The following is a 16,697-nucleotide window of genomic DNA, read 5'->3' as shown; positions in this document are numbered from 1 at the left end:
TAATATAACACATTAGACATGGTAAAAGATAATGCAAAGAAAAAAAAACAATAATGTATTATTCCAGCCCAGGTGCAATTTAGATTTTGGTCACTACATGCCAGCAGTGTATGTGCATAGTTTTGACTGATCCAATGAACCATTGCATTTCTGTTCAAAATGTTGTATCAAGACTGCCCAAATGTGCCTAATTTGTTTATTAATAACTTATCAAGTTCAAAACGGTCCACTCTCAATATACTCTCCTCAAACAATAGCATGGTATTATTTCACTGTAATAGCTACTGTAAATTGGACAGTGCAGTTAGATTAACAATAATTTAATATTTCTGCCGATATTAGATATGTCTACGTCCTGGAAAATGTTCTTGTTACTTACAACCTCATGATAATCACATTAGGCTACGTTATCTCAACGGTCCCATGGGGGATGCACCAATCTTGAAGATGTTTTAAGGTAGGAATCAAAATTATTGACACCCCTGAAGATTATTAGAAATAAAGAAGTCAAAAGTGTAGTATTTGGTCCCATATTCGTAGCAATGACTCTACAAACGTGTTCGTTTTGGTTGTGTTTCTGATTATTTTGTGTCCAATAGAAATGCGTGGTAAATAATGTATTGTTTCATTTTGAAATACCTTTTATTGTAAACATAATATGTTTCTAAACGCTACTACATTAATGTGGATGCCACAATGATTACGGATAATCCTAAATGAATTGTGAATAATGATGAATGAAAAAGTTACAGTGTCAAAGATCATACCCCCAGGACAGGCTATCCTCCCTGTTATTGGTAATGGCGAAGAGGTTAGCATTGTCGTGGGGGTACGGTCTTTGACCCTCTGTAACTTTCTCACTAACCTGCAGAAAGAAAAAAGAGCTCAGCATGAAAGAGGCGAGTAAACTTTTCCCAACAAGAGCGAGCTCCCCTTAAGCCAATGACCTTGTGAGAGTAGCTTCATCACACTAACTTCTCTCATTCAGGCCTGTAATCAAAGACTGATTAGCATTAGCTCGCTCAAGGCACCAATGTGCAGACCCTGACATATCTTGACATTCTACCCAGGGTACTCCTGGTTCTGTTCAGAAAGCCTCCAGGTATTGTATAGCTCACTAAATTCAAATAGATTAGCAGTGATTGTTGTTTTCTAGCCCTGCAGAGGAAACACAGTGCACACCATAGGAGGCTGGTGGGAGGAGATATAGGAGGAAGGGTTTCATTGTATTGGCTGGAAAGGAATGAATGGAACAGTATCAAGCATATGGAAATCACATGATTCCATAAATTCCATTCCAGCCGTTACAATGAGCCCTTCCTTCTATATCTCCTCCAACCAGCCTCCTCTGGTGTGTAAGTACCCCCAGAGTCATACATAGCAGTGCATCGGCGAAAGGAAAGCCTGGTTATCTCTGCTGTAGGAACCTGTGCCATGCTGATAATCCCTCTGAAATTGCACATGGATTTCCTGTTCGTGGAGTGTAAACAAACTCGCCCGGAATTTCTGATGTCATAGACGGTATCCCTTGGCGCTTTATCAGCTATCTAATGCCTGCAGGCCTTCAAAGGGTTAATAATGAACGCATTCACAAATTCTGGAAACTTTTTTTGCTAAGGCACAGTAGATGTGTATGCAAATTCACTGGCAAGACTTATTTTCAGGTCAGTGTTTAGACAACAGTTTATGTTATGTGCTGACTGTCTAGGTAGAGACTGTTGTCCCTCAAAGCACCTTAGCCCTCTGAGTCTGTTTGAGTATTGTGCTTAATGGAAGATAATGGGAGGAAGTGAACTTTTGCCATTTAGAGAAGACGTAAGAGAAACAATGTGGATCAATAGGTGTCAATCTGAGTGACTGGAGCTTCGATTTCCAATTCAAGCAGGTATCCTAAGGCTAAAATCTCATCCAATAACCTTCGTTGGGTAAAATCCCAAAACAAATTTGCCTTGTTTAACAAAATCAGTGGTGCTTTTCCCAACGGAGCGTATCCCCTGATATTATAAAATAATATCACTACAACTGTGAATATTACATTCCATGTAAAAAATATAGTGTTTTTTGGACCCACAGGTGTGGGATATATAAACCAGACCCAGAATCCACTGGGATATACAAAAGGGAGATATTGTAGCCAAGGTTGTCTATTTAAAAGACAAAAGCATGCTGCTTCAGAGGTGAGGTTGGTGCTTGTTTAAAGCACAAAGCTCAGTGCGTCGTTCACAGGTCTTTATTTAACACGGTGGCTTCGGTAAAACAGCTCCTTTACCTCCTCTGTCACTCACTGTGAGCTGTAAATCACATGATGCTGTCACTAGCATGACACTGTCAATCGGTCAGCTCTCACAAACCCTCATCACTTACACCCACACCGGTCCGCAAAGGCCACGGTGGCATCCAACTTTAGCCACCACAGTGATTTAGGACTGGTTAACCATTTCACATGGCCGAGGTAACATTTGAGAAGAGAAAAAAAAACATTCTGGAGATTGAACTGCTGTATATAGGTTGTTACTGAAACCACAACAACAACTAGGAGTAATGTTGTGTGTGTGTGTGTGTGTGTGTGTGTGTGTGTGTGTGTGTGTGTGTGTGTGTGTGTGTGTGTGTGTGTGTGTGTGTGTGTGTGTGTGTGTGTGTGTGTGTGTGTGTGTGTGTGTGAGTGTCTGTGCGTGTGTGTGTGTGTCTGTGAGTGTGTGTGTGTCTGTGAGTGTGTGTGTGTCTGTGAGTGTGTGTGTGTCTGTGAGTGTGTGTGTGTCTGTCAGTAAGTATGTGAGTGGAACACACAGTGAGCTGTCAACATGTCCATCAATCCACTGAGCCTTTCTGTCTCTCTTACACACACACACACACACACACACACACACACACACACACACACACACACACACACACACACACACACACACACACACACACACACACACACACACTCACAGAAGCACCTCAACATGACCCCAATGTCACACACTCAAGCACTATCTCTCTCAGGTCACGTCCTCTGCCTTCACATGTGTAAATAATTTAAATGGAGTGAAACAGTGGAATTATTTGTGGATGGTTTTCCATAAAGAAAGATTTGATCCCACACAGGACAACACAGTACATTCTCAACATACAAGCTCATCTTCAGATTTCTCTCTCAAGTGCACATAACCGGTATCACATTCTGTAGCTGCTATGTGGATTTGAGGAAATTCTATGAAAGTTGTGCTACCTGATTTCTGATGGAATAAAAGTCGTGGAGGAGGAGGAGGTAGGGCCGTGTGTAATACTACAGTAATGAACTACTTACAGAGGCTGGGGTCATGAGCTGAGGCCATCTTCTCACCAGGTGATGGGTCCCTCTTCTGGTCAAGCTGGTAGCTACTGGCTGGGGCTCTTCTAGATGTGCTGGTCTGTACGGCTCTCACTTCCTGGTTAGGGAAAGAGAGGGAGGGAGGGAGGAGAGAGACAAGATGGGTAGGTTAGTATATTATCAGAGGAAACACCTGTGCTTTTCCAGAAGAGGGTGGTGATTGAGGTACAGGTCAAAGCTCAATAGGCACACGCACACAGGCTGGTATACACACACACACACACTCACATACACACACACATGCCCATATCTGAAAAATGATCCACCCAGTGAGTGTTAGGTGTCATTGAACCCCTGGACACCAGTGGAACATTATTGTTGGTAGCGAGGATGTCTGTGTCTGTTGACTGGATGGCAAACAAACCCCTGAACTTACAGAGCAAACACTGACGACCTTGACTGGAATGTGCAAAACAGGCATCGACTGGAAAGTTACAGCAAACAAAAGACTCCAGTGAATTTTAATTGGCAAACTCTTGGTGTGTGTAGCAACTTAAGGCTCCACCCTTCAACAGAATTGTAGGTTACACAACTACCGTGTTAGACAAGACACAATATTATAATGCAAAACATGTCTCGTTGTTAGTGGTATATCCTTGAGGCATACAATCTTGTGTTTCCTGAAGTGTTTTTTTGTGTGTCAAATGTAGAAACCAGTAGAATAAGCACGCCTAGTTTCCTTGCAAATCAGCACTGTCTTTCCAAAAACGATTTGCAAATCAAATGTGTTCCCTGTGGTATTTCATCTACAGATTCCCAGCGGGACCTGGGGAAGAGTGACAACAAGCAAACAACAACGCAAGGACACAACAGACGATGCTCCAAAACACACAATCAGAGGAGCGCACCTAAGACAAATCTGGGACACACACAAAGACACAAAGACACAATGTATTTGAAGGACGTGTCCATGAGAGGAACAGCTTGTGCGGTGTGTTCGAGGTCACAGGTCCCAAAACAGCGTGAACAGAGTTAACCTGTGGTCTGGGTTCTTCGACTGACTGAATGTGGGATTTAGTCCCTCACACTTCAAGCTTTGTCAACAGCAGTACAGTAGTAAACACCATGTCGCTGAACGCTCCATTCTGAGACTGTAAAGCTCGAACCACTCCTCTCCTCAGGAACGAGTTCCCAGCCTCCCACTGGATCGTCTTACCAGTTCTGTTGACGTCTCCCGTTATTCAATAATGATAAACAGTACGTCTACGGCAGCATTGTGTGTTGCTCCGGAGATGTTTAAGAGCGTCATTAGTGGCAATAAAACTGCTGTTTGAACAGCATTTGTGTCTGTGAAGTGGGGATTGATGGTATAGAGAGGACTGTGTGCTAATCTGGAGATTAGGGTTCCATTCAATCTAATCCACAAGGGGATTTTGGAGTTAAATCTCCTGTAAATAATAATGCTCCACTACAAACATGTTGGCACAGTGATCTTATTTTACTGTTTACAACAATCCAGTTGCACATTGTATCACAGCAAGCAAGTGGTGTATTCTAATTGATTTCATTGGATAGGGCCGGCAGTCATGTTACCAGGCAGACTGGGCTCGAGCCTCTCTGTGGCTATTCAGCTCTGAGGTCATGATTTCAACAAACAGGGCAGGATGTCAAACATCTTTATCAGCGGAGTGAGCATTTACATCACATAATATAGGCAGCAATTATGTGACATATTCCTATACAAAACATGCCATATCCCTACTGTGTATATATACAGTTGAAGTCGGAAGTTTACATACACTTAGGTAGGAGTCATTAAAACTTGTTTTTCAGCCACTCCATAAATTCCTTGTTAACAAACTATAGTCAGTTAGGACATCTACTTTGTGCATGACACAAGTCGTTTTTTCAACAATTGTTACAGACAGATTATTTCACTTATAATTCACTGTATCACAATTCCAGTGTCAGAAGTTTACATACACACGGTTGACAGTGCCTTTAAACAGCTTGGAAAATTCCTGAAAAGGATGTTTAGAAGCTTTGAATAGGCTAATTGGCATCATTTGAGTAAATCGGAAGTGTATCTGTGGATGTATTACAAAGCCTACCTTCAAACTCGGTGCCATTTTCATGAGAAAATCAGCCATGACGTCAGAAACAAAATTGTGGACCTCCACAAGTCTGGTTCATCCTTGTGAGCAATCTCCAACCGCCTGAAGGTACCACGTTCATCTGTACAAACAATAGTATGCAAGTATAAACACCATGGGACCACGCAGCCATCATACCGCTCAGGAAGAAGACGTGTTCTGTCTCCTAGAGATGAACGTACTTTGGTGCGAAAAGTGCAAATCAATCCGAAAACAACAGCAAAGGACCTTGTGAAGATGCTGGAGGAAACAGGTACAAAAGTATCTACATCCACAGTAAAACGAGTCCTATATTGACATAACCTGAAAGGCCGCTCAGCAAGGAAGAAACCACTGCTCAAAAAACGTCATAAAAACGTCAGACTACGGTTTGCAACTGCACATGGGGACAAAGATCATACTTTTTGGAGAAATGTCCTCTGGTCTGATGAAACAGAAATTGAACTGTTTCGCCATAATGACCATCGTTATGTTTGGAGGGAAAAGTGGGAGGCTTGCAAGTCGTAGAACACCATCCCAGCCGTGAAGCACGGGGGTGGCAGCATCATGTAGTGGGGGTGCTTTGCTTCAGGAGGGACTGGTGCACTTCACAAAATAAATGTGTGGGAGGACAATTATGTGGATATATTGAAGCAACATCTCAAGACATCAGTCAGGAATTTAAAGCTTGTTTGCAAATGGGTCTTCCAAATGGACAATGACCCCAAGCATACTTCCAAAGTTGTGGCAAAACCCTGTTCCGCTAGCGGAACCAATCGCCAACAGCCAATGAAATTGCAGGTCTCCAAATACAAATCAACAGAAATCTCAAACATCAAATTTCTCTAACATAGAAGTATTTATTAGGCACCATTTTAAAGATAAAATTCTCGTTATTCCAGCCACAGTGTCTGATTTCAAAAATGCTTTACAGCAAAAGCTCCACAAACGATTATGTTAGGTCACCACCAACTCTTAGAAAAACCCAGCCATTTTTCCAGCCAAAGAGAGTCACAAAGAGAGTCACAAAAATCACAAATAGAGATTAAATTAAAATCAAATCAAATCAATTGTATTTATATAGCCCTTCGTACATTAGCTGATATCTCAAAGTGCTGTACAGAAACCCAGCCAAAAACCCCAAACAGCAAGCAATGCAGGTGTAGAAGCACGGTGGCTAGGAAAAACTCCCTAGAAAGGCCAAAACCTAGGAAGAAACCTAGAGAGGAACCAGGCTATGTGGGGTGGCCAGTCCTCTTCTGGCTGTGCCGGGTGGAGATTATAACAGAACATGGCCAAGATGTTCAAATGTTCATAAATGACCAGCATGGTCAAATAATAGTAAGGCAGAACAGTTGAAACTGGAGCAGCAGCATGGCCAGGTGGACTGGGGACAGCAAGGAGTCATCATGTCAGGTAGTCCTGGGGCATGGTCCTAGGGCTCAGGTCAGTTGAAACTGGAGCAGCAGCATGGCCAGGTGGACTGGGGACAGCAAGGAGTCATCATGTCAGGTAGTCCTGGGGCATGGGTCCTAGGGCTCAGGTCCTCCGAGAGAGAGAAAGAAAGAAGGAGAGAATTAGAGAACGCACACTTAGATTCACACAGGACACCGAATAGGACAGGAGAAGTACTCCAGATATAACAAACTGACCCTAGCCCCCCCGACACAAACTACTGCAGCATAAATACTGGAGGCTGAGACAGGAGGGGTCAGGAGACACTGTGGCCCCATCCGAGGACACCCCGGACAGGGCCAAACAGGAAGGATATAACCCCACCCACTTTGCCAAAGCACAGCCCCCACACCACTAGAGGGATATCTTCAACCACCAACTTACCATCCTGAGACAAGGCTGAGTATAGCCCACAAAGATCTCCGCCACGGCACAACCCAAGGGGGGGGCGCCAACCCAGACAGGATGACCACAACAGTGAATCAACCCACTCAGGTGACGCACCCCCTGCAGGGACGGCATGAGAGAGCCCCAGTAAGCCAGTGACTCAGCCCCTGTAATAGTGTTAGAGGCAGAGAATCCCAGTGGAAAGAGGGTAACCGGCCAGGCAGAGACAGCAAGGGCGGTTCGTTGCTCCAGAGCCTTTCCGTTCACCTTCCCACTCCTGGGCCAGACTACACTCAATCATATGACCCACTGAAGAGATGAGTCTTCAGTAAAGAATTAAAGGTTGAGACCGAGTTTGCGTCTCTGACATGGGTAGGCAGACCGTTCCATAAAAATTGAGCTCTATAGGAGAAAGCCCTGCCTCCAGCTGTTTGCTTAGAAATTCTAGGGACAATTAGGAGGCCTGCGTCTTGTGACCGTAGCGTACGTGTAGGTATGTACGGCAGGACCAAATCAGAGAGATATAGGTAGGAGCAAGCCCATGTAATGCTTTGTAGGTTAGCAGTAAAACCTTGAAATCAGCCCTTGCTTTGACAGGAAGCCAGTGTAGAGAGGCTAGCACTGGAGTAATATGATCACATTTTTTGGTTCTAGTCAGGATTCTAGCAGCCGTATTTAGCACTAACTGAAGTTTATTTAGTGCTTTATCCGGGTAGCCAGAAAGTAGAGCATTGCAGTAGTCTAACCTAGAAGTGACAAAAGCATGGATCAATTTTTCTGCATCATTTTTGGACAGAAAGTTTCTGATTTTTGCAATATTACGTAGATGGAAAAAAGCTGTCCTCGAAATGGTCTTGATATGTTCTTCAAAAGAGAGAGTAACGCCGAGGTCCTTCACAGTTTTATTTGAGACGACTGTACAACCATTAAGATTAATTGTCAGATTCAACAGAAGATCTCTTTGTTTCTTGGGACCTAGAACAAGCATCTCTGTTTTGTCCGAGTTTAATAGTAGAAAGTTTGCAGCCATCCACTTCCTTATGTCTGAAACACATGCTTCTAGCGAGGGCAATTTTGGGGCTTCACCATGTTTCATTGAAATGTACAGCTGTGTGTCATCCGCATAGCAGTGAAAGTTAACATTATGTTTTCGAATAACATCCCCAAGAGGTAAAATGTATAGTGAAAACAATAGTGGTCCTAAAACAGAACCTTGAGGAACACCGAAATGTAGGGTTGATTTGTCAGAGGACAAACCATTCACAGAGACAAACTGATATCTTTCCGACAGATAAGATCTAAACCAGGCCAGAACATGTCCGTGTAGACCAATTTGGGTTTCCAATCTCTCCAAAAGAATGTGGTGATCGATGGTATCAAAAGCAGCACTAAGGTCTAGGAGCACGAGGACAGATGCAGAGCCTGGGTCCGATGCCATTAAAATGTCATTTACCACCTTCACAAGTGCCGTCTCAGTGCTATGATGGGGTCTAAAACCAGACTGAAGCATTTCGTATACATTGTTTGTCTTCAGGAAGGCAGTGAGTTGCTGCGCAACAGCCTTTTCTAAAGTTTTTGAGAGGAATGAAAGATTCGATATAGGCCGATAGTTTTTTTCTGGGTCAAGGTTTGGCTTTTTCAAGAGAGGCTTTATTACTGCCACTTTTAGTGAGTTTGGTACACATCCAGTGGATAGAGAGCCGTTTATTATGTTCAACATAGGAGGGCCAAGCACAGGAAGCAGCTCTTTCAGTAGTTTAGTTGGAATAGGGTCCAGTATGCAGCTTGAAGGTTTAGAGGCCATGATTATTTTCATCATTGTGTCAAGAGATATAGTACTAAAACACTTGAGTGTCTCTCTTGATCCTAGGTCCTGGCAGAGTTGTGCAGACTCAGGACAACTGAGGTTTGGAGGAATACGCAGGTTTAAAGAGGAGTCCGTAATTTGCTTTCTAATAATCATAATCTTTTCCTCAAAGAAGTTCATGAATTTATCACTGCTAAAGTGAAAGTCATCCTCTCTTTGGGAATGCTGCTTTTTAGTTAGCTTTGCGACAGTATCAAAAGGAATTTCGGATTGTTCTTATTTTCCTCAATTAAGTTAAGGGAGTCTGGAAGGGCATCAAGGAATCTTTGTGTTGTCTGTGAATTTATAGCACGACTTTTGATGGTCCTTGGTTGGGGTCTGAGCAGATTATTTGTTGAAATTGCAAACGTAATAAAATGGTGGTCCAATAGTCCAGGATTATGAGGAAAAACATTAAGATCCACAACATTTATTCCATGGGACAAAACTAGGTCCAACGTATGACTGTGACAGTGAGTGGGTCCAGAGACATGTTGGACAAAACCCACTGAGTCGATGATGGCTCCAAAGCCTTTTGGAGTGGGTCTGTGGACTTTTCCATGTGAATTTTAAAGTCACCAAAGATTAGAATATTATCTGCTATTACTACAAGGTCCGATAGGAATTCAGGGAACTCAGTGAGAAACGCTGTATATGGCCCAGGAGGCCTGTAAACAGTAGCTATAAAAAGTGATTGAGTCGGCTGCATAGATTTCATGACTAGAAGCTCAAAAGACGAAAACGTCATTTTTTTTTTGTAAATTGAAATTTGCTATCGTAAATGTTAGCAACACCTCCGCCTTTGCGGGATGCACGGGGGATATGGTCACTAGTGTAGCCAGGAGGTGAGGCCTCATTTAAAACAGTAAATTCATCAGGCTTAAGCCATGTTTCAGTCAGGCCAATGACATCAAGATTATGATCAGTGATTAGTTCATTGACTATAATTGCCATTGAAGTAAGGGATCTAACATTAAATAGCCCTATTTTGAGATGTGAGGTATCATGATCTCTTTCAGTAATGACAGGAATGGAGGTGGTCTTTATCCTAGTATGATTGCTAAGGCGAACACCGCCATGTTTAGTTTTGCCCAACCTAGGTCGAGGCACAGACACGGTCTCAATGGTGATAGCTGAGCTGACTACACTGACTGTGCTAGTGGCAGACTCCACTATGCTGGCAGGCTGGCTAACAGCCTGCTGCCTGGCCTGCACCCTATTTCATTGTGGAGCTAGAGGAGTTAGATCCCTGTCTATGTTGGTAGATAAGATGAGAGCACCCCTCCAGCTAGGATGGAGTCCGTCACTCCACAGCAGGTCAGGCTTGGTCCTGTTTGTGGGCGAGTCCCAGAAAGAGGGCCAGTTATCTACAAATTTTATCTTTTGGGAGGGGCAGAAAACAGTTTTCAAACAGCGATTGAGTTGCGAGACTCTGCTGTAGAGCTCATCACTCCCCCTAACTGGGAGGGGGCCAGAGACAATTACTCGATGCTGACACATCTTTCTAGCTGATATGCACGCCGAAGCTATGTTGCGCTTGGTGATCTCTGACTGTTTCATCCTAACATTGTTGGTGCCGACGTGGATAACAATATCTCTATACTCTCTACACTCGCCAGTTTTAGCTTTAGCCAGCACCATCTTCAGATTAGCCTTAACGTCGGTAGCCCTGCCCCCTTGTAAACAGTGTATGATCGCTGGATGATTCGTTTTAAGTCTAATACTGTGGGTAATGGAGTCGCCAATGACTAGAGTTTTCAATTTGTCAGAGCTAATGGTGGGAAGCTTCGGCGTCTCAGACCCCGTAACGGGAGGAGTAGAGACCAGAGAAGACTCGGCCTCTGACTCCGACCCGCTGCTTAATGGGGAAAACCGGTTGAAAGTTTCTGTCGGCTGAATGAGCGACACTGGTTGAGCTTTCCTACAGCATTTCCTTCCAGAAACCGTGAGAAAGTTGTCCGGCTGCGGGGACTGTGCCAGGGGATTTATACTACTATCTGTACTTACTGGTGGCACAGACGCTGTTTCATCCTTTCCTACACTGAAATTACCCTTGCCTAACGATTGCGTCTGAAGCTGGGCTTGTAGCACAGCTATCCTCGCCGTAAGGCGAGTACAGCGACTACAATTAGAAGGCATCATGTTAATGTTACTACTTAGCTTCGGCTGTTGGAGGTCCTGACGAATCGTGCCCAGATAAAGCGTCCGGAGTGAAAAAGTTGAGGAAAAAATAAATAAATATATGAACGGAAATTAAAAAGTGAAAACCGTAAAGTTGTCAGGTAGCAAAATAGGTTGGCAACAAAATGCACAGCAACTCGAAAACTTAACCACTAACCTTTGATGATCTTCATCAGATGACACTCATAGGACTTCATGTTACACATTACATGTATGTTTTGTTCGATCAAGTTCATATTTATATCCCAAAATCTTATTTTACATTGGCGTGTTATGTTCAGTAGTTCCAAAACATGCAGTGATATTGTAGAGAGCCACATGAATTCACAGATGAATTCACAGATGTTCATAAATGTTGATGAAAATTCAAGTGTTATGCAAGGAACTTCAGATACACTTCTCCTTTATGCAACCGCTGTGTCAGATTTTTTTTGTTAAACTAATGGAAAAAGCATAATCTGAGAACGGCGCTCAGAGCCCAAACCAGCCAGAGCTATATCTGCCATGTTGGGTAGTCAACATTAGTCATAAATAGTATTATAAATATTCACTTACCTTTGATGATCTTCATCCGAATGCACTCCCAGGAATCGCAGTTCCACAATAAATGCTTGTTTTGTTCGATAATGTCCATCATTTATGTCCATTTATGTCCAAATTGCTTCATTTGTTAGGGTGTTTGGTAAACAAATCCAAAAGCGCGTTCTGGTCCAGTCGGACGAAACGTTCAAAAAGTTATATTACAGGTTGAAGAAACTTGTCAAACTAAGTATAGAATCAATCTTTAGGATGTTTTTATCATAAATGTTCAATAATATTCCAACCGGAGAGTTCCATTGTCTGTAGAAAAGCAATGGAACGATGTGAAAGCGCATGACTGAGAACGAGGCTAGTGGAAGACCCCTTAGTCAAACAGCTCTGATCCGGCCCCCCTTCACAGGAGCAGCCTGAAACAACATTCTAAAGACGTTTAACATCTAGTGGAAGCCATAGGAAGTGCAAAATAACCCATATCCTACTGTGAATTTGATAGGGGCTGAGTTCAAAAACTACAAACCTCAGATTTCCCACTTCCTGTTTGGATTTTTTCTCAGGTTTTTGCCTGCCATATGAGTTCTGTTATACTCACAGACATCATTCAAACAGTTTTAGAAACTTCAGAGTGTTTGCTATCCAATACTAATAATAATATGCATCTATATGCATATATTTGCATCTATTGACTGAGTGGAAGGCAGTTCACTCTGGGCACGCACCTATAGATCATTTGTGGGCAGAACTGAAAAGGCGTGTGCGAGCAAGGAGGCCTACAAACCTGACTCAGTTACACCAGCACTGTCAGGAGGAATAGGCCAAAATTCACCCAACTTATTGTGGGAAGCTTGTGGAAGGCTACCCGAAACGTTTGACCCAAGTTAAACAATTTAAAGGCAATGCTACCAAATACTAATTGAGTGTATGTGAACTTCTGACCCACATTTCACGTTCTTAAAATAAAGTGGTGATCTTAACTGACCTAAGACAGGACATTTTTATTAGTATTAAATGTCAGGAATTGTGAAAAACTTAAATGAAATGTATTTGGCTAATGTGTATGTAAACATCAATACATATATGGTCATTCAGCAGTTACTCATGTATTTCATCACCCATTCCCATTAAAATGGATCAAATGTTTTCTGCTTTTCTCCACTATCATGCCACAGCATATCCTGTTCTGAAGAGGAATGGGGGTCAGATAAACCACAGACAGGAGGCCATTTCCCAGGGCTCCCTGTTAGCCAGATCTTGTCCTCCATATGTTCCCGTTGGCCCTGCCACAGCTTCCCCGTCAGCTTCCCCGTCAGCTTCCCCGTCAGCCTGGGGAATCACTCCCCTTACGCTCCCCTTGACAGACTGCATCATTAATAAGGTACGTGCTTCAGGAAATCTACCAGCCTCAGAGACAATCCTGCAGGAAAAATAAATAACCCTTTTAAGGGTGTCTCACTAATGAATTCAATGCCACCCATCCATGACATTAATGCTGATATGACAGCATGCACAGTAAAACGGTGAGGCCGGTCGGACACTTGTCAGGGGAAACCATGGCGATGACATCAGTTTTTTAAATGGAGCTTCAGATTAGGAATTGACATCGCGACCTGTTGTTTTGTGTCACCTGGGGGTGCACTAATGCACAACCATGCCTATTAAAATCCAGTAAAGCACGTCATACAGCAGCTATAGGTGATCTCTCTCTCTCTCTCTCGCTCTCGCTCTCGCTCTCGCTCTCTCTCTCTCTCTCTCTCTCTCTCAATTCATTTTCAATTCAAGGGCTTTATTGGCATGGGAAACATGTGTTAACATTGCCAAAGCAAGTGAGGTAGACAACATACAAAGTGAATATATAAAGTGAAAAACAACAAAAATTAACAGTAAACATTACACATACAACAGTTTCAAAACAGTAAAGACATTACAAATGTCATATTATATATATATATATACACAATGTACAAATAATTAAAGGACACAAGATAAAATAAATAAGCATAAATATGGGTTGTATTTACAATGGTGTTTGTTCTTCACTGGTTGCCCTTTTCTCGTGGCAACAGGTCACAAATCTTGCTGCTGTGATGGCACACTGTGGAATTTCACCCAGTAGGTATGGGAGTTTTTCAAAATTGGATATGTTTTCGAATTCTTTGTGGATCTGTGTGATCTGGGGGAAATATGTCTCTCTAATATGGTCATACATTGGGCAGGAGGTTAGGAAGTGCAGCTCAGTTTCCACCTCATTTTGTGGGCAGTGAGCACATAGCCTGTCTTCTCTTGAGAGCCATGTCTGCCTACGGCGGCCTTTCTCAATAGCAAGGCTATGCTCACTGAGTCTGTACATAGTCAAAGCTTTCCTTAATTTTGGGTCAGTCACAGTGGTCAGGTATTCTGCCGCTGTGTACTCTCTGTGTAGGGCCAAATAGCATTCTAGTTTGCTCTGTTTTTTTGTTAATTCTTTCCAATGTGTTAAGTAATTATCTTTTTGTTTTCTCATGATTTGGTTGGGTCTAATTGTGCTGTTGTCCTGGGGCTCTGTAGGGTGTGTTTGTGTTTGTGAACAGAGCCCCAGGACCAGTTTGCTTAGGGGACTCTTCTCCAGGTTCATCTCTCTGTTTGTGATGGCTTTGTTATGGAAGGTTTGTGAATCGCTTCCTTTTAGGTGGTTGTAGAATTTAATGGCTCTTTTCTGGATTTTGATAATTAGTGGGTATCGGCCTAATTCTGCTCTGCATGCATTATTTGGTGTTCTACGTTGTACACGGAGGATATTTTTGCAGAATTCTGCGTGCAGAGTCTCAATTTGGTGTTTGTCCCATTTTGTGAAGTCTTGGTTGGTGAGCAGGACCCCAGACCTCACAACCATAAAGGGCAATGGGCGCTATGACTGATTCAAGTATTTTTAGCCAAATCCTAATTGGTATGTTGAAATTTACTCTCTCTCTCTCTCTCTCTCTCTCTCTCTCTCTCTCTCTCTCTCTCTCTCTCTCTCTCTCTCTCTCTCTCTCTCTCTCTCTCTCTCTCTCTCTCTCTCTCTCTCTCTCTCTCTCTGTATAGAAAAAGGAGTTCTGGCTGAGATGACAGACTAGAAGGAGTTGTTGAGGGAAATGGCAGCTCATATGTGACTGGCTCACCGCTTGGAGGGATGCTTTGTATCAAATGATGCACACACAGACGCACATATACACACCACCAAGCCCGATTGCTCCTGGCTAGGAGGTCTAATGTTGTGAGAGCTGCCTTATCGCTTTCCTGGCACAACATGAAGTGACATGAAGATGACTCATCAGGATCCACAGTTGATAGTCAAGACAGAGACATACCAGTAGGCTGTAGGAGGCATCTGCCTTGCTGCTGGTGGAGAACATCTCATTTTTCTTTCCTCTCCTTAAATCAATCCAATTCTTTACTAATGGATCCAATGTTTTCAGTTACAGCGTCACAAAACTTGCTTCACCTGAGCACGTACTGTACCTGAACAAGTTTGATTTCACGTTCTCCTCCTCTTATTGAAATAACAAAGCTTTAGTTCCTGGTTTGGAAGCTTTTGCTGAAACTCCAGATATTTCCTGTCTTTGAAGGTCACCCAGAGGCACTTAACAGACTCCAAAGTGTCTCATCCAAACCTTGGCACGAGCTTCTCTTTCCATCTGAGTTATTTGTTTGCATCCAATGCCATAAGCTTTCCTCACAATCCAAACATTTGCAGTGAAGATTATTGTACAGTACAATTCTCTGTTGACTCTCACCATTATTAGGACACACAGGCCACTGAGATCCACCCACTTATATTTCACTCTCAAGCCAACACAGTCACAAAAGTGTTGCAGTGAGGATAGAAAGATAGAGATGAGAGCGGGGAGAGCAAGAGATAAAGGGGGATACCTAGTCAGTTGTACGACTGAATGCATTCAACTGTAAGAGTTAGTGACGATAGTTGGCAGTAGAAAGCCGAAATAGTATATTTGACCTTTCAGCTTCCCTATCAAATCTAGACATTTCAAGCAGACAATTAACAACAATGACAAATGATTTGATGCAAAAACCTAAGAAAGAAATTGGGAAACCTGTCCAACCAAAAACATAGAGATCCAGAAAACCACAGCCTACGCTTTCACTATGGTGAATCACTAAAACAATACAGAAATACACTACGGAAAAAGAAGGAACAGCACGTCAGAATTCAGCTCAAAGTAATTGAAGAACCCATAGAATCTAACCACTTCTGGTAAAATTGGAACACTCTAAACCAACAACAACACGAATAGTTATCTATGGAAAACGGAGATGTATTGGTAAACCACTTCTCCAATCTTCTGACCTTATAACAAAGATCAAACAGCAAAGACATGATCAATTGAAAATCTTAGAATCAACTATTAAAACTACCAGAACCCACTGGATTCTCCAATTACATTGAATGAACTACAGGGCAATTTCTTCAGTGAAAACAATGTACTGAGCAAATGTCAAATTGGCTTTTTACTAAATTACGGTATGACAGACCATGTATTCACCCTGCACACTCTAATTGACAAACAAACAAACCAAAACAAAGACAAAGTCTTCTCGTGCTTTGTTGATTTCTCATAAGCTTTTGACTCAATTTGGCATGAAGGTCTGCTATATAATTACAAAAAATCTGCTATGTAATAATAAAATGGTGTTGGGGGAAAACATTATAAAATCCATAAATGTCCAAAAAAGCAAACATTTCTTTCCAAAGGGTGTTGGGGTGAGAAAGAGATGCAACTTGAGCCCCTACGTATTAAACATATATACAGTTGGGCAAAAAAGTATTTAGTCAGCCACCAATTGTGCAAGTTCTCCCACTTAAAAAGATGAGAGAGGCCTGTAA

General features: G+C 42.6%; 1 protein-coding gene across 1 annotated transcript in view; it reads right to left on the bottom strand.

Annotated features, from left to right (window-relative positions):
- Positions 1 to 16,697, bottom strand: part of LOC118370000 (xin actin-binding repeat-containing protein 2-like) — a 56,579-nt gene that overhangs the window by 27,021 nt on the left and 12,861 nt on the right. Inside the window, exon 2 of the mRNA XM_035754755.2 lies at positions 3,296 to 3,416. Coding sequence (XP_035610648.2) covers positions 3,296 to 3,416 — 121 coding nt within the window. The remainder of the gene's footprint in view (positions 1 to 3,295; positions 3,417 to 16,697) is intronic.

Source organism: Oncorhynchus keta, chromosome 37 (genome assembly GCF_023373465.1).
Source record: "Oncorhynchus keta strain PuntledgeMale-10-30-2019 chromosome 37, Oket_V2, whole genome shotgun sequence".
In the NCBI taxonomy this organism is placed as follows: Eukaryota; Metazoa; Chordata; class Actinopteri; order Salmoniformes; family Salmonidae; genus Oncorhynchus; species Oncorhynchus keta.
This window is presented reverse-complemented; position numbering and strand designations above follow the sequence as displayed.